Source organism: Melanostigma gelatinosum (assembly GCF_949748355.1).
Source record: "Melanostigma gelatinosum genome assembly, chromosome: 7".
NCBI lineage: Eukaryota > Metazoa > Chordata > Actinopteri > Perciformes > Zoarcidae > Melanostigma > Melanostigma gelatinosum.
Window position 1 is genome coordinate 16988837 of NC_136640.1, and position 23648 is coordinate 17012484.

At 43.6% G+C, this 23648-nt stretch overlaps 1 protein-coding gene across 1 annotated transcript; it reads left to right on the forward strand.

The window, feature by feature from the left end:
* Positions 1-2997: 2997 nt before the first annotated feature.
* nectin3a (nectin cell adhesion molecule 3a) lies at positions 2998-10886 on the forward strand. Its single transcript, XM_079272604.1, has 4 exons — positions 2998-3118; positions 4683-4800; positions 5868-6019; positions 8109-10886. Exons 1-4 carry the CDS (start codon positions 3013-3015, stop codon positions 8765-8767), a joined length of 1035 nt encoding a protein of 344 aa, XP_079128730.1. The 5' UTR covers positions 2998-3012; the 3' UTR covers positions 8768-10886.
* Positions 10887-23648: the final 12762 nt, after the last annotated feature.

Genomic DNA, 23648 nt, shown 5'->3' on the forward strand with positions numbered 1-23648 from the left:
GATTAACAGGTGCGGTGGACATTGACTTGTTTTTGAAAGTTACACTCTATACAAAGCTTTTCTTCAATCACGAGACATTCGACACACTAAAGCATCTCGTAGAAAAGACCCAAGCTTTTAAGGAACAGCTCAGCAGGAAGTGTGCGACAGTACGCGAGCCAAAAGTCCCCTCCAGTAAGCAATAGGAAAGGAGCCGAGGAGGACACATTATGACACATGAGTGAGTTAGAATGACCCTTTGTTTCAAAGTGCTGACGGGTGAATAGGAAATCTAATAAACTGACTTTCTTGAAATCCAAACATGTATGCGACACACATGAAGCATTTTAGTTTCATCCTCTGACCGTGAGCTGCATTCTTTTTGTCTGAACTTGTCAATAATGCACCTTCCCCTTTTTTGCTGAGTCATAAAATTGAAAAATCCGCCCCACAGAGAGATGGGTAAAGTTTCTGACTCACCAAAGCAAAAATCTGAAGAGGGTACCGGTCATTTGTTTGTGTGGTGAGAAGTTTCATTTCTCCTTTTCAGTTTATTTATAAGACGTCCCGGCCTCCAGTTTCTTGGAAGTATGTGTCATAAAGCTAGTATACAGCTTATATATTCCTGTTCTGTGCCCTATTCGCCAGATTGATTTTACCTGCTTGCCGCGTGCGGCTTTATTTGCACAGTTAATTATGGTTGTTGTAGTTCACTGGCTTTTCTTTCTTACAGCGTCAACTTTTTGCATCACAGCATCCAGAATCTAAAAAGAAAAATGGTGTCTGTTTATTTCAGAAACGCCACACATCATCATTCCAAAGTGACCGCTTTAAATTGTACAAATACTGTAAAAAAATGTCCAGATGTGATGCATGGCCATTGAGCATCTAGTTAAATCCGTTCTTCCACGGGGTTCCCACTCTGACATCAGTGTTTGCACGCATATGTGGATCTGTGTGTGCGTAGGCGGGAAAGGGCCAATGCAGCCGGTTTGCTGAAGGGAAATCGTTACCCTTTCCCCCTAAAGCATTTCCACTCATCCCAAGCGGTCCCCTCCCTTTCCTGACAGCAACTCCAAATTAACACGTCTCTCTGATTTAGTTATTCTGAAGCTTCGGCCAGCTCGCCTCTTTAACATAAAGCGGCTACTGTTTATAGACGGAGGCCTGCAAGGAGGGGCACGGAGAAGAGAGTGAAGAATGCGAGGTGGATGACGCCCCTGCAGTGGGTATGGGAGATGCCAGGTTTATTTTTAGAAAAAAAGGGGTGCCGGGAGTTATTTCAAATTGTTGTTGGCCCTGCCTCGACGGGGAAGAAGTGGGGCGACAGATGTCTTGAAGGCGATGGCCTTGTCTTGTGGATTAGACCGGCGTGTGCCCCCACGCGTCTCTTAAAACTGTCACCGTTGCAGTAAGTGGAACAGCTGTTCTTTTAAGAGGGACAGAGATGGAGGAGGCGGTGCACTGGGAGACAAAGAAGAAAAAAAACCACAAGTGGGAAATTGTAGTGGTGGTACATGGAAGTGTAGCCAGTTGACTTCACTGCCGCTCCCTCAGCAGAACACCTTTTGTCCTTTTTGTGTTGCTGAACTTTCTCAAGTGTCGGTCAGTTTGCGATTGTTAAAGCTGGGGTAGGCAGTGTATTTTTGGCGTCATTGGGAAAGAAATTCAAGAGCTCTGAGGGAAAACCAGACTACTTGCCTGTGACATAAGACGTTGAATAATCGCAGGTGATTTCAGAGAGAGGGCATTCCTATTGGCTGATCTACAAATTGAGATGTGCACGCACGTCCCTTCAGACAGCAAAAGCCTGATTCAATGGCAGAATATCCTGTCGCAAAAGTTAACATTCAAGCATTGGCTACAACTGCCTGCACTGCAAATAAACCCAAAGAGGGAAGACTGACTTGATAATCTACAATATAGGCGAAGCGTTTCAGAGAGAAAATGTTGTTGATGCCTCCTGCTAACTGTCGTCATGAGACTAAGCAGCGGACTAAACTATTATCGTTTTCTTTCCATCTCTGAAGCGTTCGTTAATAATGTAGCTCAGCAGAGCCTCAAATCACAGCATGCTATCTCAGAGGGCTTTACAGGCCCACAAGTTGTCAAAGACAGCAGGACGGTGCTTCTTATAGAAATGACATCAGGGTCACAATCACGACCGGGATGAGGTACAGGTTACTGTATGAAGCGTGCGCATATAACTGTTTAACTGCATTACGCAGCAGGTAGAGGGTTGCGTTACTCTGGTCACGTCCCTCTTGCATGGGTCTGTTTTTCCTCTGGAAAAAAAATCCGAGTTCGGTCTAAACCTGCAGTTATTCTCAGAAAGCCAGTATAACATTACCCCAGCTCTAAAGCGCTGAGAAGTGTACAGTAACTTTCTGTACAACGTAGTCAAATACAAACGCATCACAGTGTTGGCTGTCAGTAGCCTCTGATTTTGGAATATTACGGTTTTTCCCCCAGAAATCATTGCTCCGCTAGAACCTTAGAGTCGGACCAATAGACGACCCATCCTGTAACACGCCATATGTTTGGAACACAACAATAAACACGGCTCAGTCTCCACTGAAATGCCTTCATAAAGATTGAGTAGCATGGGTCATTCATTTTTAATGCATATATGTGAAATGGAAGAAGTCAATCTGCTCTCTCTGGCAGTTAAGTATACGAAGGCCACTTCCCTCTGTCCATATACCATATGATGGACATTATTTATTCATATACATCCTAAAAAAGATCAATATTCATGATGTAATCTTTCCTCCATTCTGTCATTTCCTCTCCTCCCCCCCTTTCCTCCTCCTCCTCCACCTCGCTCTCTTGAACACAGTGGAGCCAAAGGTCTATGTGTCCGCCGGCCCCACGGCTCTGCTGGATGGTGGCAACGAGTCGCTGGTGGCTACCTGCATAGCGGAGCGGGGCCGTCCCACCGCTGAGGTCTTCTGGGAGACGGAGCTGTACGGACGGAGTGAGAAGCAAAGTCGGGACGAGCCCAACGGCACCACCACTGTACAAGTGCACTACATGTGGCAACCGCAGAGCTACGCCCAGGGGAAGGTGCTCACCTGTGTGGTGCGCCACCCGGCCCTGCAAACAGAGTTCCGCATACCGTACATACTAAATGTTCAGTGTAAGTGCTCTAATATAACTACGCCTCCTTGATTCCGGCTTTCTTTTCTCACATGGATTCTATATTTTTCAATTTTCTACTGTAATACATTTGGTAAAGTGCAACATTCCCAAATTATTTGTCCATCATTGTCCTGGAATTTGGACAGGAAGGATTTGCACGTTTGTCCAAAACCACATCAGCACTATGTCCTCCTGTTTCAGTAAAGCTTGCTCAACATAATGCAATAACAAACATCAATAATCTCAGCAGCCTCAACTTCCACCGCAACATGTTCAGAGACGCAAATGAATCCAAATTTCAGTCTGAATGGTTTTGCGTCTTCCTCCCGTCACCAGCTGCACCACATCGCTTCTGATCATCTTGCTCGCCACCTTGCATTGGTTATAATAGTAAGGCTGCTCAATAATTGTGTGAGATTATGCCGTTTATTGACATTTTTGCTGTTATCATCAATGATATACATTTTTCCTGAAATCACCGAGATGAATAATCCTCATCCTACAGCCAGCAAAGTAATGATTATTATAGTTCTAATTGTGCAGCCCTGACGGGCACAGCACATCTTATGGATATTAACCCGTGATAATAGCTTGATTTATGAATAGCCCGATCACTACCTTTCCCTCTTTTACCATAAAGGGGCCGTTTAAGAGTCGTTTTAATGCTGTAATCATTGATGCATACGTCCTTAGCGAGCGCTACTAAGGGTTCGTCTGAGCTTGGACCGTGTGAGTGCCGGCTAACGAAGGTATTTTATGAAATATTGATCAGGCCTCAGCAGCAACTCAAGTAGCAGGGGGCAGCGGATGGAGACGCAGGAAAACAAAGGTTAATACGCGGAGAAAGAGGCTTTCCAGCTCAATAAATCATGTCAAATGCAGCGGCAAGGGATTTTAAATGCAAAAGAAGCACAATTTTAACGTTGAGTTGCGTGAAAAGGGTCAGTGGACACGAGGAGACGAGGTCCTCTTCCTGCACGCTGTAATGAGTTCCTCATTCGTCCTCCAGAGAAATCAAAATGAAATATTGGATGCCTAAGTCAGTGTTTGCCATGTGTTATTACAGTGGCATGTGCTGGGCTTCATTTGGGCAGCATCCTGCTTTCCTTTGTTTTATTTTTTTGTCGCGGTGAGGCAGTAGAGTTTATTATTAGCTGCAGTACAGCTACTGTCTGAGTGAGTCTCTCATTTTCTAACTTTCCACCGACCCCGGAGTCATTTGTTTGTTCTCTTGGCTCTTGTTCACCAGCCGGTCCCGTACCCTGCTCCAGTCCTGCACAGCCTTTGTTTTGGTCGTTGCTCACTACTGTGCTTATAACGCACGCTTTGTTCCTTCTGGGAAAGCTCATCTGTCGACAGGCTGCTGGGATCCCAATCACTGATTATTGAGTCCTAGTCTTACATCCTTTGAATGAACAATTAAGCCCAAATGAATCCGTTTCTGTCTGCACGGACAAACTTACTGTTGCACGAGGTGTAAGAATAACAGAAAGGATTGTATGTATTGGTAAATAATGCAAATGCTTTACATCGTAACCTTTTTGTTTTATTTTGTTTTACAGTTGAACCAGTGGTATCGATCGTAGGAATTGACAAAAATTGGTATGTGGGTCAAGAGAATGTGAAGTTCATCTGTGGAGCCAAAGCCAACCCACCTGCCCATCACTTCACATGGACCAGGTCAGTATCCCCCCCCCCCCTCCCCCCCCCAAACAAATGCTTCCGGTGTGAAAACTTTGTGTGGATTTTAACTTCTCGTCAGAAATACATGGCATACATACCCTGAAGGTCCACCTTTCAAGACAGAATAAGTGAACACAGGCTGACATACATTCTTGTAAATGTGACAGCCGTCTCCGTCCTAAATTCAGGGGACACAGCTGTTCACACGACGATGTCTTTTGCAGCCCTCAGTAAGTCGGTTGTTTAAATCAGCTAAAGTTGAATTACATCACATGATGTGAGCCATTGAAAAAAAGTTATTGTAGAATGTAAATAACGGACGCCATGTTTGTAGTTTGTTGATGGTTCATATAAAATCTCGCTCGCACAGTTAACTGTGGTGAAATGAAACTTGGCTGAGTTTAACACTGGTATTGAGTGACGAAGAGTTTTGACATGAATGATCAGCTGCTGATTGGTCCAGTTGGGTAAAACTAAACTCTGTTTAAACAAACTTAAATTGAGCAGCGAAGCGAAGAAAGATTCTGTCTACAGATTACCTCCAGCATGACTTTTGGAGCCCGGGCACTGGAAGTGTCAAATGCGCTGCTGCACCGATCGGGAAGACTCCCTGCTATAAATAAAAGATTCCAAATGGTTCATGCATCAGAGCAGCACTCGCCTATTGGCAGCTCTTTGTCATCATCTTGCTTTAAAAAACAAGAAACAAGACCTCGTTTGAACCGACCGTACCAGTAAAAGTCTAGACAGCCAAACTCTTTCTTTTCTATTTTCCTGCCCTGACGTTGAAACCTTGTGTTCATGGAGAAAGCGTTTCCCCCTCGACTGATGGAAGTGCAGTCAGCTCCAATTATCCCAGTCCTGTGATCATAAGGTAGTTGCAACAGGCCTTTGAATGCTAGAGTCAACACAACCAGCAGAGCAGCGACACCACTGCGAGTCATGCATAGGTTTTCCAGTTATTCTTTAAAACATGCAGCGACAACAACGTATCTCCCTTTGAGTCTCTGTGTACGATGTAGCGCACGCTCCGGGATTTTCTTCAATGTTTCATTTGTGCACAGGTTGGATGGATTGATGCCCGAGGGTGTTGAGAAATCAAACAGTAGCTTTGCTTTCACTCGCCCGTTGGAGCGCAACGACTCTGGAGTGTACCGCTGTGAAGTGATGAACGACATTGGTCTCCGCAGCCAAGACGTGAACCTCTGGGTACAAGGTGCGTTTTGACTTATTCGCCCCCTCAGTTTCTTAAAGTGCTCTTGAATGTCTTATTTTTAACCGTCTGCTTACTTAAATAAACCACCTTTAACACGGCGAGGTTAAAATAGCAAACGGTGCCTTTTGACATTCGGCGTGCCTCTCTGATGTAAGATTAGCCTCTCGGTACGATCAGCCTTCAGTTCAACACTTCTCGCAGAGCTAAGCCTCCGTATAAATGTCCCTGCCCAGATCCACTTTCACACATTCCTGGCAACTCAGGCGCACGGAGTGCAGATAAAGAGTATCGGTCCCAAACATTTCCAGTGTTGTGGTTTTGGCAACATTCGATTTCTCAGATAAGAGAGAGGGTGTTTACTCCTGCTGGTTCAGCAAACTATGCACCATGTAGCCTTTGTTTAAGGTCAGGTTTCACAGCGGGACATAACCAAATGTGTCCACAGATCTGCAGTACACAAAAGTGTGTGTCTGTGCTCCATATCATTTGTTTTTTAAACGGTACTTTGTACTCTTACAGCTGTTCTCTATGAAATTTTTCATTCATAGATTAAAACTACAGACGAGGGAACTTCCTCCTTCCTCCTTCATCAAAAGGGGTTTCCCTGCATTTGGATGAATTCAAATTTTGACATAAATCCTGGTCAGAAAGCTCACTGCTTCCTCTGTCTGTCCACGGTTTTCTACTTGAGTTCATGATTGCAAAGTCAGGGTGTGAATCCTGAGAACTCTGCATCTCTTTTTGTTTCCATTTCTCCTCCGCTCCTTTTTAATCCTTTTCCAAACACAACAACCGCTGCTTTTTGGACACATTCTCCGCTAACGCTCACACACAATCCTTTTCATTTCTCACCGTCGGAAAGGAAAGAGCTGGAGAAGTCCCCAAAAAAAAAAGAAAAGGCTGTCCGGCTCCATCTGTGTACGGGCCGGGTTTGGAGTCTTGCTCCAAACGAAAGCACAGCTGACATCCTGTCTAGGACTTGACTTGCACCGAGCAATTATCTTGCTCCTCTTGTCAAATATTAAAGACTCAGGCATGCGGCCTCTCACTTCCATCCCCCGTGGAGATAGCCAGGTTGAGCTCGGCTAGATTCGCCCCTCCCCCCCCTCCGTGGCTGCTCGGTGTAGCTGTTTCACGTTTCCAGTTGTCTGTGCAGCCTTGTGGTTTCCGGCTGCTTTGTCTCTCAGATGACCGGCTACATGGTTACAGATGCTCATAACCCCACATGAGTTTAAAATGTCACGCTGCAGGGCGGGATTGATATTGACTGACGAAGGAGTGCGCTCGCCAGTGTATCAGTTCACTGACCTTCATCCGTCTCCATTATCCTCTTGTCATGCTTTTACTTTCGCCGTGATCCTTCAGGCTCACGCTGCAGGTGATTAGACTCTTTCTCAGTTTCACAAATTGTGGACATCATTACAGCTCCACAGGGAATCCGTTTTTGATAACTAGTACCCAAACCCCCCCCCCCCCCTGGAGATGCAGACCTCCTTATTAGTGCGAGTCATGTTGCTCTGTTAGTCCAGCCTTTGATGAGCCTGTGCAGAGATGGGCGAGTGGTATCGGGCTGCTCTGAGCCCCAGAGGCTGGAGGTCAAACTGGAGACCGTTATCCAGACCTCGAGCGCCACAAAGACTCTGGCTGCTATCACAAATGCCAGGCCACCGGAGGACAAGTCAGATGCAGGAACCTCACATCGATCACACAGCGTTCCATCTTCTCACATGACTTCTCAAGAGGGGGGTTTAGAAAGAAAGGAGGGGGGGGGGCAATCACGCTCACTCACATGCTCACGGGTACACGTCCTCTGTCCTCCAATCCATCTCCGTCTTTTTTCTTCTTCTCATGCACACACAATGACATTTAGCACTTAACCTCTTTCTGCCCCTCTCGTTTCCTCCTCTTTGCTCCGCGGTGCAGCTTTCAACAGATTCTTTAGTCTTGGGGGAGGCATGTCTCTGCTCCAACACTGCACCGTGTTGATAGAAATGAATCCTAAAAAACTTTCAAGTCTGCTCGGCCAGTCTTTACAGAACATAATGGTCTTTTTCCTCACTCCATCTGCTGTCCTTCCTCTTCTCTGCAGATCCTCCCCCCACCTCGGCCGTCCCCAGCACCACTGCGGCCCTCCTCCTCCACGACACCGCTGGAACGGGCACCGCCGTGGACGAACGGAGAGCCCTGTTCACCTCCCCGACCCTGGCCTCCTTGCACGACAGCAGCCTGGGCACCATAGTCGGCGGCGTTGTCGGCGGAGTTTTATTCCTGATTCTCTTGCTGATCCTCGGCGGGGTCTGCTTCATGCGACAGCGCAGGACCTTCAGGGGGGACTACTACACCAAACAGTACCTGGGACCCTCCGACATGCAGAAGGAGTCCCAGCTGGACGTGCTGCAGCCGCATGAGCTGCAGGAGGTCTACGGGGACAAGACGAGCAAAGGCAGCCAGGAGCTGAAACCCAAACTGGGCGGAGACATCATTTACCCCGACTACACCCCCGACCACAAGGATAGGGATGACTGGGCCGACAACGGGGATGCCCACAGGGGCCTCAAGGAGGGAAACTACTACCCAGATCACTACAACACCCAAAACATGCACCCCTGCGGGCCTCCCGTGCACAGCCCCACGGAGAACAACGGCTCCCCCTACCTCCCGGAGGACTGCTATGACAATGGTACAGACAGCGACTATGTGTCCCACGTGGACGGATCTGTGATCTCACGCAGGGAGTGGTATGTTTGAGGAGCCGAGGGAGAGAAAAAAACAGACGAACCGACTGACTGAGAATGATTTCAAAAGTGACGGATATAAATATCATTAAAGGCGTCATTTCAGTTAAACTCAGTTTCACAATGAGCTCTTTGAACAATACGGCTCTGCCTTGATTGTAACCACTTAACCTTAAGGACATGTTTGTGGATTGTATTACACTTTTGTAGCATTTCAAGGAGCTACAAGTGATCTGCAACGCCCCGGTGATGTTATCTGCGTAGGCTTAAGAGGCTTTGGCATACAGTGAAGTTTCCACTGATGTGAATGAGGTTTTGTATTCTGCTTTGTTTGTGTTTGCACCTGTCTTTAACACGGGTCAAAGGTCAGGTGTTCAGCTTCTTGTCGGTGAAGTATTTATATCCCTGAGCTCTGCTCCCATAAAACCTCACGACTTCTGTGGCATTTTCATAATGGTCTTTTGAGCACTTCCAGCGTTTTTCATACTGTTGAAATGTTCATCATGGCTGCAACCGGTATTTAAAGCAAATTATATTGCATGAGTTTTCTAAAAGCAAAATGTATCTTCTAGTTAAAGGGAAGGTTTCTCATTCACATGATTTAAAAAGGGAGAATCACACAGGCATTGTTCTGAGGGGAAAGCAAACTGACTGATGCGAGTACATTACCAAGAGAAATCCCGGTAACCCTTTGGTGAAGTTCTTCTGTGGCTTCTTCAATCTCACAGTATTTGCTGTAAAGTATTCATGTTACCTGACTGAGAGAGAGAGAGAGAGAGCGAGAGAGACACCGCTCCCTGTGGAAGTACTTTTACTTCCAGCTTCAACTGATCTGCTATATCTCTGTTCTGGAAGTTGTAATCCTTAAGATTTCAGTCCTGCAGCAAACCGTCATTGGGCAGCTACTTTACATGACGAGCAACTATTGAATCTTGTAAAAAAAATCAATATAGTCCGCTGACAACAAAATAACAACAACGGAGACTTACTGTTATCTTCTCCCACGAGAAGAGCCTCCCCGTGCTGGATTACGTGCATGCATTGCTTCCTCTGAATGCCTCTTGTTTACTGTGGGAATGGCGGACCCTGCCATCACGAATAAAAACTATCGCGAGATAATTACTGCAGAAAAAATGCTGATCATGAATGGTATTAAAAAGGGGTTGGATGTCATGAAAGTCTTAAGGATTATAATTTCAACCAACTACGCTATTATCATTAGCCTATTGAAATGTGTGAACTCACTCACTTTCTTGCAGTGAAAAAGCACAACTCCATTATTACAGTTGTCAGTGAGCATCAAAGGAAGCCGACCGGGCTCTAGCCCGCTCCACTTAGCCATGATAACAGGCTGCATCGCTGTCGTTCCCCTTTTCCCTCCTCTGTATCGTCTGATTTCTGTCTGCACACAAACACCAATTGGTCATTATAGTTTTTATTTTAAACGTGGGATCAAAGCTGTGAGTTATAAATACCAGATGTGACCATCACAGCTGTCATCTGACGTTATGTGGCTCCATGAACCACCAACAGTTTCACTGCTCCCGCTCGACACTCCAGGGCCGTGATTCATGATGGTAAATAAGCAAAATACTTGTTTGGGGGGAAAAGTCAGAGAGCGCAGAGAAAAAAAAGCACTAATAAACGGATCCTTCGGCTTTATTAAGTACGTGTTTGAAGTATGATTGCGCAAATACCTCACAGCACAGTTGGAAACGTTGTGCGCGGCTGACATCACTGCTGATCACAGAGCAGGCTGTGATGTTGGGGTTTGGCGCCTCTGAGGATCTACAGCGATCATGGAAACTAGAAACTTAATCCACCAGTGAAAAAAGTAGCTTTAAGAAGCGTCTAGGTTAGAGCTGTCTGTGTAATGCCTCCCAAAGGGATGTTTCTTTTTTTCCTGTTTCCTACAATCAACAAACCCAGTGATGTTCTGTTGAAACAAAAGAGTTGACCTCATGACTGAGCTCATCTCTCACTGCTTCATTTCACCTTCCACTTTCCCACTTCGTTTTGCTTCTTCTTTTGTTTCCTCCACAGCGAAGCATTGATCAAAGGGGCTTCATGTGAAACCGTGAGCAGAAAGATCCCCGTTTGGTCCGTTTTGTTGCGAGATGACAGAACCATATACTTGTTACAATCAGGATGGGGGTGGAGTGTGTGTGTGTGTGGGGGGGGGGGGGTCATATTTTGAGGTCTCCTTTGTTATTGGGGGTTTTATAGATTATGGGTGCATTTTCTTTTTTTTTTATTAATTTTTTTAACCTTTCTCCCTCATGTTACCATGCCAGGGCTTTGGTCAAAAGGTTTAGATGTCTGAGAATAAACTTTAATCTCACTCTCATCGTCACACACACGCGCACCCATGCACCACACATCTGCCACTGCAGTCGTCTCAAACCCTTCAGCTTTTTAATTGACTTTTCTTTTTTTCTCTCTCTCATCGCATTTGGCAACTAAAGTGCTCAAACTCTGATATATAGCACATCCGTGTCTGCATGCACACATTTTTTTTATTTAATTTTTTAATGTATGGCAGATTCATAGCTGTCAACTTGTTTCTTATTGTGGGAATGCAAACTGCTGTCTCTGTTCTAAAAGTGATCTTTTTCCTTCAGCATCTGTTCATCTCTAAAGACAGTTTGACAAAAGCAAAGAGAGCTGAAGTCATGAATGTTTTTGAGTTTTTTTTTATTCTTTTGGATCACTCACCAACTGGTTGCATGTAAATTAAGTTATTCGCTACCTTCTACGTTCATTATTTCTCATCACTAATGTTTATACATGTGTACATAATGCTAATCGGTTAGCGTAGGATTAGCGGTTTGATTTATATGCTCACGTACAGTTTGTTCTGGACTCCCCTACTGAATTGTTGGTGCCTTAGACGGGCTGAGCAATGCACAGAAACTTTGAAAAACAACAAGCGTTAATATAAAGGATATTAATATCGTCAAAGAGGAGGACCGACTGGTCTGTTACTAGGTCTTCCATCTTGATATTTAAGATTTTCTGTTATCAGAACAGACAAAAGGTTGATTATGTCATGCCTTATATGCTTTAAAAGGACACATGTAACAATTTAGTTACTGAGTAATAAGTAAAGGTTCACTGGGAATTTAGACGAGCCAGAATCAAAGAAAATATTATTGTCCTGTAAATATGCTGGCTATTTTCTTTTTTTTATTGTTTTTTTTGTAAGAGGTCTGTAATTTTCACAGAGCGTTAGTTTATCTTATGTGCATTCGAGAAGTGCCGATCTCATGATAGCGTAGTGGGTGAGCCTGTTTTCACTGCATTTTATATTTGTTCTGGAGAGTTTCTGACCAATATGTTGTTTGAATGATTGATGGAATCAGAGATGGGAGTGCGGTAGATTGTATTTTGTTTTTTCGTTTGCAATAAAAGACTTTTATTATTGCACTCAAATGTGTCCTGGGATTCTGCTTTCAGAGAGGAAATTTATATTTTCCTTTATTAAGTTATTTAACTTGAATCAGGGTTTTTTAGCCCGTATCCATTGGGAGCTTTACAGATCGATACAAGGGACTGTATCTAAAGTCATTTACAAACTAGTACAGGACCTCTGCAGGAGGAACCTTTGTTCAGAATGACTCGACTTCTTGTTTCTTTCTTTCGTTTTCAGGCAGTTTGTGGTGATAAGAAAATATGTTCCTCTTTTTCAACTTTTCCCGTTACTGTATTACATACTTTTGCAATAATTGCAAAATACTTTATGTTACATTTGCGATTGAAAGACGGAACTTTCAGTCACCACTTTTAAGCAACAACAAGAACGAGAAGTTCTCAAGAAGCAAAAAAAAAGAAGAATATCAACAATCCCCATGAAAACTGATGAAGCTCGTGGGATACAATCGAAAGGTCCAAAATGGACCTTGTGGTGAGTTTGTGTCAAAAATTGATTCTTAAGTCAGGATAACAATGATGGCTACACGAGGGATTAACCATTTGTCTAATCATGATAATAATCCATAAATCGTTTGACAAAAACATCTTATCTCAAGTTCCGCTTGCTGGATTTCTTCCAGAGCTTTCAGCGGATGCTCAAGTATCGCATTTTGACATTGACCTTTTATCGGATATAGCAACAGTTGAAACTAAGGATGCACCGACCGACTTTCTCAGTCCCGATACCAATATCGACACCTGGACTTTAGGTGTGGGTGGAAACCTAGAACCGGTCTGATACGAGTGTTCAATCAATAAGCTGTAAGCCTCACTGAGTGGAAGCACCTGGGATCTTTCTTTTTTGTGTAAGGTAGCGTCAAGCTTGACTTAAACATTGCTTTCCTAACTTTTTAAAGTACAATGAAACCAATAGATACGTAGACATAAATGTGCTGAATTGTTAATCATTAAAATAATGATATCTAACACAAGATCGGCCCATTGATACCCGATCCACTTTTTTGAATTGGCCCGATATCCAATAGTCTCAGTATTGATGCGTCTCTAATTGAAATACAAAGGGGAGAGGGATTTCACGTAGCAAAGGTCTCTGCGACCAACTGATATTGATCAATGTTTCTTCTTCGTTGAATTTGTGTTGTGGATTCTTATTTTTTGAAGTTTGTGCTGGTTGATTTCCTGATTGTGTGGACTTGTGCTTGGTCTCCGGCCTCCCTTAGATTGGCCTCTGAAGTTGATTGCCCTGATTTGCAGCACCTGTGCTAGATTGTATAATTACCAGTGACTTCTGAGTTGTCTCCTGAAGAAAGCAGATATCAGATACATTGAAATCTGTCAGTTTAAATAATTCATAGTTTTTAGTGTGAGGCTTTCCCAGGTTTTCCTTTAGTTCTTTATTAAACACGCCACCTTGAATAATACGTTGTATTCAAAATACTATCTCCAAGGCCAAGAAGGAACCTTCAAGCTCATATCCAACAACTATTTTGATAATTAATAAATCGAATAGTTTGTCAGTTATCATGGGCATGCTTTTGACATGTAAAGACTTAATGATTAACCGGGAAACAAAACTGTCAGATTGATGATGAAAATAATAGTGAGTTGCATCTATGGATGGATAGATAGATTGCTTTTTTTCTCCCCCACACAAAGTAAAGGTGTTTCGGTCTTTCAAGCCGGTGGCCATTAGTCTCTGTCACCTTCTGCCTCTTCCACTGTCCACACCTGTGATGGTAACTAACTGACCCATTTAGCACAGCTCTCCATCCCGTCTAACTCAGCACCCTCTTCATCACCGCTTCACAGAATAAAGCAAGTGAAGCTGCCGGGTTGTATTTTGTCATCACACCTGCATCGACCAGGCGGCTACTGACCACCCACAACTCCCTCCTGTCACCCATCAGTCCTCAAAAAGTATAAGACGTGTCTCCTTGAATATTGTGAATTCATCACACTGAAATTATGCCCACAGAACATTTACAAAGGAATTTACAATGGCGTCCCTAATCCAAGTCCTCCCACTCTAAGTGCCTGTGTTTAATCTCCAGTGTTAACCTGGCTTTGGAGGTGACACAAACACTATCAATATGTGTTGTTTAGCAAAGTGACAGTGGCCCCCTCTGGTCCAGATTAAGAGCAGGAGGAGAAACCAGATACTTAATCCTCTGCGGCATGTTGGACAGAAATCTCCCTTCTTGGACTTCACTTTCATCACTTCAGCGTCCATGTCGCTCCGGCCCAAAAGCACTCACTCTATTATCACGGTGTTGCCTGACCGGGATAACCCCGGCCTAATCCATCATTGCTAACATCTGCATGTTTGTGCAGGCAGTGTGGGTAAATAACGCTGCGTTGGTGGGCTTGGGTTACCGCTCCTTTTTCCTTTCTTCGGTGTTTGGCAGATAGCTGCGAGAGGCATTTTTTCACACTTAATGAATCCGTCAGCAAATGTGTTTAGTTTTGCTACCTCGTAAAACAGCAGTGAGTCCTTTCAACATTCTTCAAGACCCCACCCAAAGATGTTAAAGTCAAGACGGGTTTCTACATCAAACTTTAACCTTTAGAAACTATTCTTGTAAAAATGCCTCTTTTTTTCTTTTTCACTGCCTGCGTACCGCCACTGTTGTTTTCTTTTGTTACCTCTAGTGATTTATTAATTCACACAGAAGGAAAGAGAGGTGGCCACTTCTAGTTTGTGCTACCCTCCTCCTCCTCCTCCTCCTCCTCCTCCTCCTCCTCCTCCAAAAAACACTGATTGTCAGCTAATGAACAGGAAGGCAGCACCGGGGAGCTTCACTTCAAAGGCCACAGCTGACTGAGCTGAACAGACAAATTGTTTGAGCTCATGGGTTTGGAAATAATGAAATGCTGCACAGGGTGGGAGAGTGCGGAGCAGTTACAACAAAAATGTTGTCACATGGCCTGCGGTCTCGCCGGCCCTCTTCTGGGTGTGAAGTGTGTGAGGCTCCAGCACAGCAGCCACCTGTGGCTGAGACAGTGGCCACGAGCACCAAGAAAAAAACATCAGAAATCTCTTCAGTCTTCATAGCAGTTGGTGTTGTCCACTTGTCATAGGAATGGTTGGTAATCTGCTTCAAAAACTTTTTTGAGTTATATTTGATCAAATTCTCATGACATCCCGACAGCAATCAATCAATCAAATGCTCTGACAAAATAAGAAGAGTTGGGAAGAGTTGGCAACACCAGACTGCGTTTGTTGGTTGGATACTTTTTAAAATAGCATATTCTATCTCGTTCTCAAGATTACCAACCTTATGTCTCGAATTGATCAAATCACCACCGATAATGTGAAAAGAGTCGCGCGTAGTGACAAACCCACAGAGAATTGTCACCTGACTCTCTCGTCCCCCTCAGCTTTACGTTACCTTTATAGCGTCTGTCAGCTCATTGTCTTGGTTTTACAGCCTGTGACCTTCTGGTTAACTCCTCATTAGCATTGTTTTACAGTGAACACCCAGCCCAGCACCACACAGCAGACAAAGTTAGCAATCAGCTGGTGAACATAGCATTTAGCAGCCAAAGAGCCGGATATTTCCCTCTGGAGTTGGTTTTACAATAGCAGAATGACAACTGCCCAAACTCTTTCTGCTGAGGAACCTGTGGCCTCTGCTCTGTTTGCAGACAGCTACGGTCTCATGTTGTCTTTTGTGTCGTACAAGCTACAAGTGTAAGTTGTTTTTATTGTGATGTTCAATTGGAGCATTTGAGTGATGCAGGGAAGCAGTCTTATCTGCTTTAAGCTGCAGTATTGAAAACACTTACTTTCTATTACAGGCAGAAAGAATTATCAAATTTTTCTCATAAAAAAAAAACAGCAAAAGAGAGATCTGAATCATGGCGTGTTCCCAAATCCTCCCACATCCATCACCTTTCAGGAGTAAAATCGACTTGTTTGCAGAATGAACAACGAGAGGTCGGGCACCGTGACAAAACCCTCTTTTGTGCAGCGACTACTCTGAGACCGAGGGCGAAGACAATGAAGGTTTTCATAGATGAGCCACATTGTTGCTCTAGTTTGCACTGAGGCCATTCACAGATCAGTGTCTGTGTTCCCAGCTCACTCTGCCGCCGTGGAAAAGCTCGCTGCTCTGAAGCGCTGCCTGCGTTTCTCTCTGCTGACTCAGACGGTTTTCCAGAGACAGTTTAAAGAAAAGTACTGAGAGCAGCATTATTGCACAATATGAAATTAAACTGGCATGATGGAGTGGTTTTCCTCTGGGGCCTAATAAATAAGGTATAAACATACAGATAGGGTAGTGGGAACGGTAAGAAAATATCCAGAGGCTGATTCTTCCTTTTGGCAGACTGACCATCTCTGCTGCCCACTGCTGTAACAGGCACCTTTAAAGACAAAACCATGCACATGTTGGAGTGCAAGTTACATGGTTTAAAATACGGCTCTGAGTTTTTCATATGGATCAGCTTCTAATTGGGCTCATGGCATGCCACAGGCTCTGATCAGAATGGGTGGGCAGCAATCTTACTGGGCCGTGACACGGAGACCCCCACACCCTCCAGCATTGTTCAGCAGTGCTGGAGCAGATATAATCTTCAGTGAATTTTAATCCCAGCTGCAAAACAATGCAATGTTCCCTGGGAAATGTCCGTAGGGTATAGTAGAAGGAAACAACAACACACAATTGAATGGAGCAGGCTATACAGCTGGACTGGACCTGCAACTATATGCTGGAAAAATATGTGCGGGGCATGAAGGAACTTTACATTTTGCAATGAACAAGACTAAGAGGCTGCAGTTATGCCAGCAGCTCTGTGAGGAAGTGCTGAACTGCAGCAGTGGTTTCATTTGATTGATAATGCGAGCTCACATTAAGAATGTGAAAACGCTGGTGCTAAGCTTGTGTAATGTTTACCATGTTCACCGTCTTATTTTAGCAAGTAAGCATGCTAACCTATGCTAATTAGCACTGAACACAAAGTACAGCTGAGGCTGACGGGAATGTCATTCGTTTTGCAGTTATTTAGTCAAAGTTGGACACATCTAATATTTAACCTGATGGCCCTAGAGAAAATTAGAACAATTCATCCTCTGGGAATCATGAATGCCGGTACCAAATATTGGACAGTACATCCAATAGTTTGACATTTAGACATTTTACTCTGAACCAAACGTGTCAACCTGCAGGTGGCGCTGGAGAAAAAGTCAGGAGATAACAAAAGGCATCCGAATCCACCGTCTGGTATCTTCTGTGCAAGATCTTGTGCCAATCTGTTCAGTAAATATTGAGATATTTCATTGTATAAATTTGGACCTGCTGGTGGCGCTAAAGTATCAGGGAAGTCAGGGAATTACCAAAATTGTTGGTAAGTAGCAAATTTCCTTGCAACCCATTTAATTGGTGCCAAGATGTTTTTCTCAGAACCACAGTCATTAGTTTTAAATATTTCAGTCCGAGCCAAAGTTGTGGACCAACCGACTGACTGACGAGTCAGAGCCCTGGAGCCGCGCTGCAAGAAAAGACTTCATATTGACAGAAGAATTGCACCATCTATCACTTTCAGGGACATCTGTCTGCCTGTCTGCATGCCTGCTGTTCTCTTGTGTTATTTTTAGTGTTGAAGCTGTTTTCCTTCACCTGCTTGTGTCTGTCAGTCTGCGACTACTGCAAGGCCCAAGAAGCGGCATCTAATCCGGCTGACCAGACACCCACCACTCCCCTCTGCATGCTTCCTGCCAACAGTTGGACAGTGGGGTCGTGTGGATGCTGTCTGGCTACCACCAACTGTGTGCGTTTGTGGACGTGACGGCGCTCGTCATGTGACTGCTGTCTGCCTCTGTGTCAGAGCTCAGCAGCCAGCAGACCACCACCGGAGGCTGTTGTTGTCAGTTCCAAGTCCTTGGAGCATTAAGAGTGGCCATAAAACCCTCACCTCACATTAAGCCTCCGCAAACTCAGCTTATTATCAATCAGTCAGATTGGATTTTTATAATGTTTCATACAGCTGTTTAGCTCTGATTTGTGTGTGCTACCTTTTGTTTTGCAGCCCTTCTCCTCAGTCTTTTATCTAAAAGGGAGACCTCTCCTGACTGGGACAGATGAGCCTGTCGCACTCAGCTGTTCTGCTGGATGATGTATCACCAGGGATCGGGCTTACAGTCAGGACATGTGCTTTTTTGTTCCAACAACATCAGCGCGGCCTTAACATATCTGATTTATGGCTCTGATTTACTGCAGGAGCTGGCAGAGCATTCACATATCTAAAGCAGATAGAGGCCGACATCATTATCAGAGCAACCTGTTAACTTCATGACTTATATTGTCATATCCTTTCATGATGCTTACAATTGAATTTCATATTGTTTTATTTCATTGAAATATTGTTCATATATTTGATGCATTTTAAGTATTTTTACTTTGAGTACTTTGATTCTTTGTCCCATATTCATCTTATGTTAATTGTAATGTGCATAATGACAGTACTGTTTATTAACCTGCACTTTCCCTGAGAAATAAAGTACATCAATAAAACATATAAGGACCCTGATGAATGCATTCGTCTCTCAATAAAGTAAAGTACTGGGTAAGTGACCTCTGTTAGGCATATTCCTAACTAATTCTGTGCTTCATAAAGTTACCTCAAACTAAGCACTAACTACTTCAGGCACAGAGAGTGGGAGCAACTATGGGTTTATATGAACCCAGAGGTTATTTTTTCCACCGGGGGGCCCACGGAGGCTTAATCCGGCCCAAAGCCTATTGATACATTACAGGCTTAGGCATTTTAAACATGACAATAAATGTGTAATTTGGGTCAGTGTAATTAAGCAGTCACTTAACCAAACAAACGTAACTAACCAAACTGAATCATGAAATGTATAATGGACTGAAAAACATTCTCAAAGAAGTATAAAAAGTACAGTATTTATCTGCTGTTTCCTGCATTTGTCTGAGACTTGTTTTCTTTTCTCACTATAGTTCCCTGATCGACCGCTTGACTTCCTAATTGTCTACGACCTCGTCTAAAACAGGCACTAAAACAGGCACTTCTGGCTTCATTAAACGCAGCGACGATCATGTACAGAAGCAGGGATGACAAAAGCAGATACAGACAAAAGCAGGAGAGGAACTCCATTGTTCCACCACAACACAGGCGTGTGTTGCAGTGGAGGCGAGGATGAGGTGAAGCTCAACTCATGTCAAATCGAATAAATTACTTTCAACAACGAGGGGCGGGAGGCAGCGGGAGGCCCATTTAGGAGCTTTTAAAGTCGAACAGCGTGACGTCTTAATTACTGAGACTTAACGCTGGCCAGTGCAGCGCTCACGCAGCGATGGTCAGGAGTTGGAGGCTACTGCCCCCGCGGCTTCAGAGGAAGGGGAGAAGACCGACAACTGAAGACAAAACAGGACATTTCCACTGTCTCTGCCAGCACGAGGGAAAATAAAGGTTGATTAAATTTCATTTCATTTCTGAATCGTTAGATAAAAGCAGCTACGGCCTCATGCTGCTGTCCACATGGTGTCGAGATGAGATGGATTGCCAACGAATTACACTTATCCTTCCTGTCAGATTCATGCACGCTCAGGTTTATTGGCAGTAATGATCCCAGGGACATGTTACAGCGGCTCAGATGAAGGAGGGAGGGCGGAGGGGTCGGTTACTTGGAAAATGGCCAGAGGTGGAGAGACTCTCTGGTTCCATTAGTTAGCTAGTGTGATGAATGATAATAGGTGGATACATGTTGACCTTTGACCTTTACGTCCTCCTGAGATGGCAGGCTTCCGATGTGTCGTCACTGCTTCAGCTTCAATTGTTCACAGTTTGGTGGAAACTATGGGCAGAATCACATTGAATTATAGTAAACAGGCCAAAGTGTGTTGATGTTGATCTTCCAAAAGTCTTAAAGATAAAGGCGCACCACAAGGTTCTATAATAGCATCTGCTCCGTTTTCTATTTTTATCAGCAATTTTGGAAGATTCAGTAGAGATACATTTTTCTGCAGATGATTAACTTCAGGCCCACTGCCTAAACCAAACTATTATCGACTTCAAACTGAATTTGCTTGGCATTTTACAAATTCGAATAAAGCGTCAATGCACAAAAACAAGGTCGACAACCTATTCTCTAGGAATGACAAAAGGTAGATATATAATTATAACTATATATATACATCAGCAGAGAGCAAGCTGTGAATGCCGTTCGGTGGTGTAACAGTTAATAAGGGTCCCCTCTCATTACAGTACACAAGAGTAATTCCTTCACTGCTGCTTAGTCGGCATTTAAACATTAACAAAATGTTTCACTGGTAATGACACTGTTTTTAATGCCTCTCTGGTCCTATTTATTTTATTTTATGTGAACGTTCATCAATTGTGTGTGCCTGTGCGTTAACTTCTCTACGCTGCCGTTTTAACCACGTCTCTCTTGTAAAATATAAAGTGTCTCAAGAGGTGCTCTGGGTAAATAAAGGTTAATAACTTACACCTAAAAGCTCAAGTGTTATTATTTTGGCAATTTGTGTATTTGTTACTTTTATTTATTCTCATAACTGTTTTATTATAAAATCTTTATTGCAAATGAAATACATCTCACCTGATTTGAACTTCACATCATTCTGCACTGTCAGGTTTTTGTTTTTTTCTAATTGGCTGAATGTCTGAGTGTCTCCTGTGGTGATATCAGAGCAAATGTCAAAGCGCATTTCTTATTTTGGCTGAGGTACGTGTTTGTTCTTTAAAAATCACCCCGGGCTGTGTTACCTTTCGAGGTCATGCGTTGGGTCTTCAGCAACCGTGAGGATCAGCGGTCTGCTCGCCGTGACAATTCACTTTCATTTTAGCCAGCTAGTAATCCCACAATGCAATAAAACTGTCCGGGCCCTGCGTCTGGCTCCAGTCAGACCAACTTTACTCACAAAAACGTCTTCAATATTATTAACTGGAATGTAAATCTCAGAATAGAAGTTTATGGCTCTTTTCTCCTTTTACTTCCAAGATTCGAGACGTCATTAATAAGCAGCTGTTGGCCAGGAGAGAGTCAGTAATTATATAGGGGTAAAGAGTCTGTGTTGTAATGAAGGAGTGCATCTCAACCAAACCAAGACACCAGCGAGACCGACAGGGGTCACTGCGTCTGGTCAGGATGTGTTTACCTTGGCGAGAGGGTTGCAGCTGTGTGCAGAAAGTGTGTTCTGGGTTTAGAAATGATCTCACAGTTGGTTTTGGTCAACTTTTCAAAACAAACAAGTGTCTTCTGCACTTTCCTCTACTGTCTTGTACTCTGTTTTGTAAAGTTGAATACCGGCCCGAATGGAGAAGGGAATGAATTTGAGGTTGAGAAAAAAAAATCGTGTTTTCCTTATTTTGGAGAAGCCGTTGTGTACATGAAGGCAAATTGTGATATTTTTACCTGCAAAAACTGATTTATTTAGCCACATGGGGGCAGCAAAAACGAGTTGTGAAAACGACATTGACATATCATCCCAATTTAGGTTGATATGGCATTGAAGTTGGCAAAGAGTTGCTTATTTGTGCTCACACCAAATTTCTCAAATTTCTCAAATTTAGTTTGTCGGAGGGTTACTGCAAACGGCGCTATAAATAAAGGGACTCACAAGACTACCGAGTGACAAATGAGTCACTTGACTATAGCGACTTATGTGAGTCACGTGAATAAACGACACTAACAACTCCCGTGACTAATGACTGACGTGACACAATGCCAATGTTTACTTTTACTTTCAATGTGACATTGACATGCAGTCTCACCAGATGATAGTCTTGTGTTTGTTTGACCCTTCCACCTCGACCCACCCTGCATGGACTATCTCTCACTTCTGTCCGTAATGCCTCGGATGGGTGCGTTGCATACACATGCTAAACATGCGTCGGTGTCAGACGCCAAGGAACATCGACAAAGCCGCGTTATTTCAAGCTTTGGAAGTGAGAACGGGCAAATGAAATCCTTGTTATCCTTAAATTTTCTAGAGGCTGTACATGAATAATATAACATTTCAGCCATAAAAATGAAAATGAATCTTGCATTCATGTTTGAATTTGTGCATCAGTGACAGACTGTCTAAATGCTGCCACATAGAACAGAAAATGTGAAACCTATTGATGGATTCAGTTTCATTAATACCGATCCATTTCATACGTTGCGGCCTGAATCACTGAAACCGGACCCTCGTATTACCTCCTGTATTACATATTCATGTGAGTTTTTGAGCTCAAAATAACCCTCTCATCCCGACATGAACCAAATCTAATTATAAGCAAGAACAGTGGGTCTTGTAAGGTAAACTGAAGGTGTAATAATCTGACTTTGACAGATACTAAAGTTTTAGTGGCTGTCATCATACTGCTACTTATTTCTGATGGGATTCCAAAACTTGGTTTTGGAGACATTTCAATCAGTTATTTAACTCTTCAATTCAAGGCAGAATCCAGTTGAGTCCATCTCATGTTTCTGGACATCTTTTCAGTCTATTTGATTGTTAACTTCGCCTCTTGTTTTATGAAACTGAGTTTAAAGTGCAAAATCAGCTACATTTTTTCAATAAAATTCTCTACATTTGAGTTTTGAAAGCAAAAACTGCCCAAAATTGCAAAAAATATATAAAAGTGTGTTCCTTACAACATGAAAACCATGTATTGATGTAAGGATACGCTATTGAAAGGGACTTAATGCTCCACAATAACGACGTAGTGCACAACGTGTTGTTCATCATTAACTTTTTTCCCATTAAATTAATCAATTAGCCTCTCATCAGCGAGCCCAGATAGCTGGGATTTATGGCTTCACGCTTTTAAAATGTGGTTCAGAGGATGTTGGACGGATTCTTGACAAAGGCCTCTCCCACACAGCGGGCGTCACCAGCAGCATACTGTGATCACTTAATGCTGAGTCAGTGTAAAAGGAAGGTCAGGCTGTGTGCTACTGGCAGAGGCAGAGAGAGCGGTCACTCAGGGACACTCCAGATTTCAAATAGTGTCTATAAAACACCTGGTAGGAGATATGGATTCTCCAGTTAGAGGCTGAAAGTGTGGGAATGCCTCTGTTGTCATTGTGTTGAAACTCGTGTTAACATGGGCAGACCTACAGTACAATGTGCTGCAGGAATGCACTGGTTGAGCGCTCATTGCGTACATAAGAGGCGCCACAGGGATTTCTGAGGGCCCCCGTCCTCTGTGTGTGTGTGTGTGTGTGTGTGTGTGTGTGTGTGTGTGTGTGTGTATGTGTGTGTGTGGTGCATGACTGCTCACGCTGGTTAATGGTTTGCAACTCATCTCAGAATCTGATTGTTATAAACAAGTGTACATACTGCATGCTTGGTTGATTTGACTTTGTTTTGATGTGTGATTAGTGTAAAAACACTCTGTTACAAGTAAAATAATTTTACTTCATCCAATAAAAGTACAAAGGTATAAGCAGGCAAAATGTATCCAAAGTACTAAAAGTGAAAGCACTCATTATG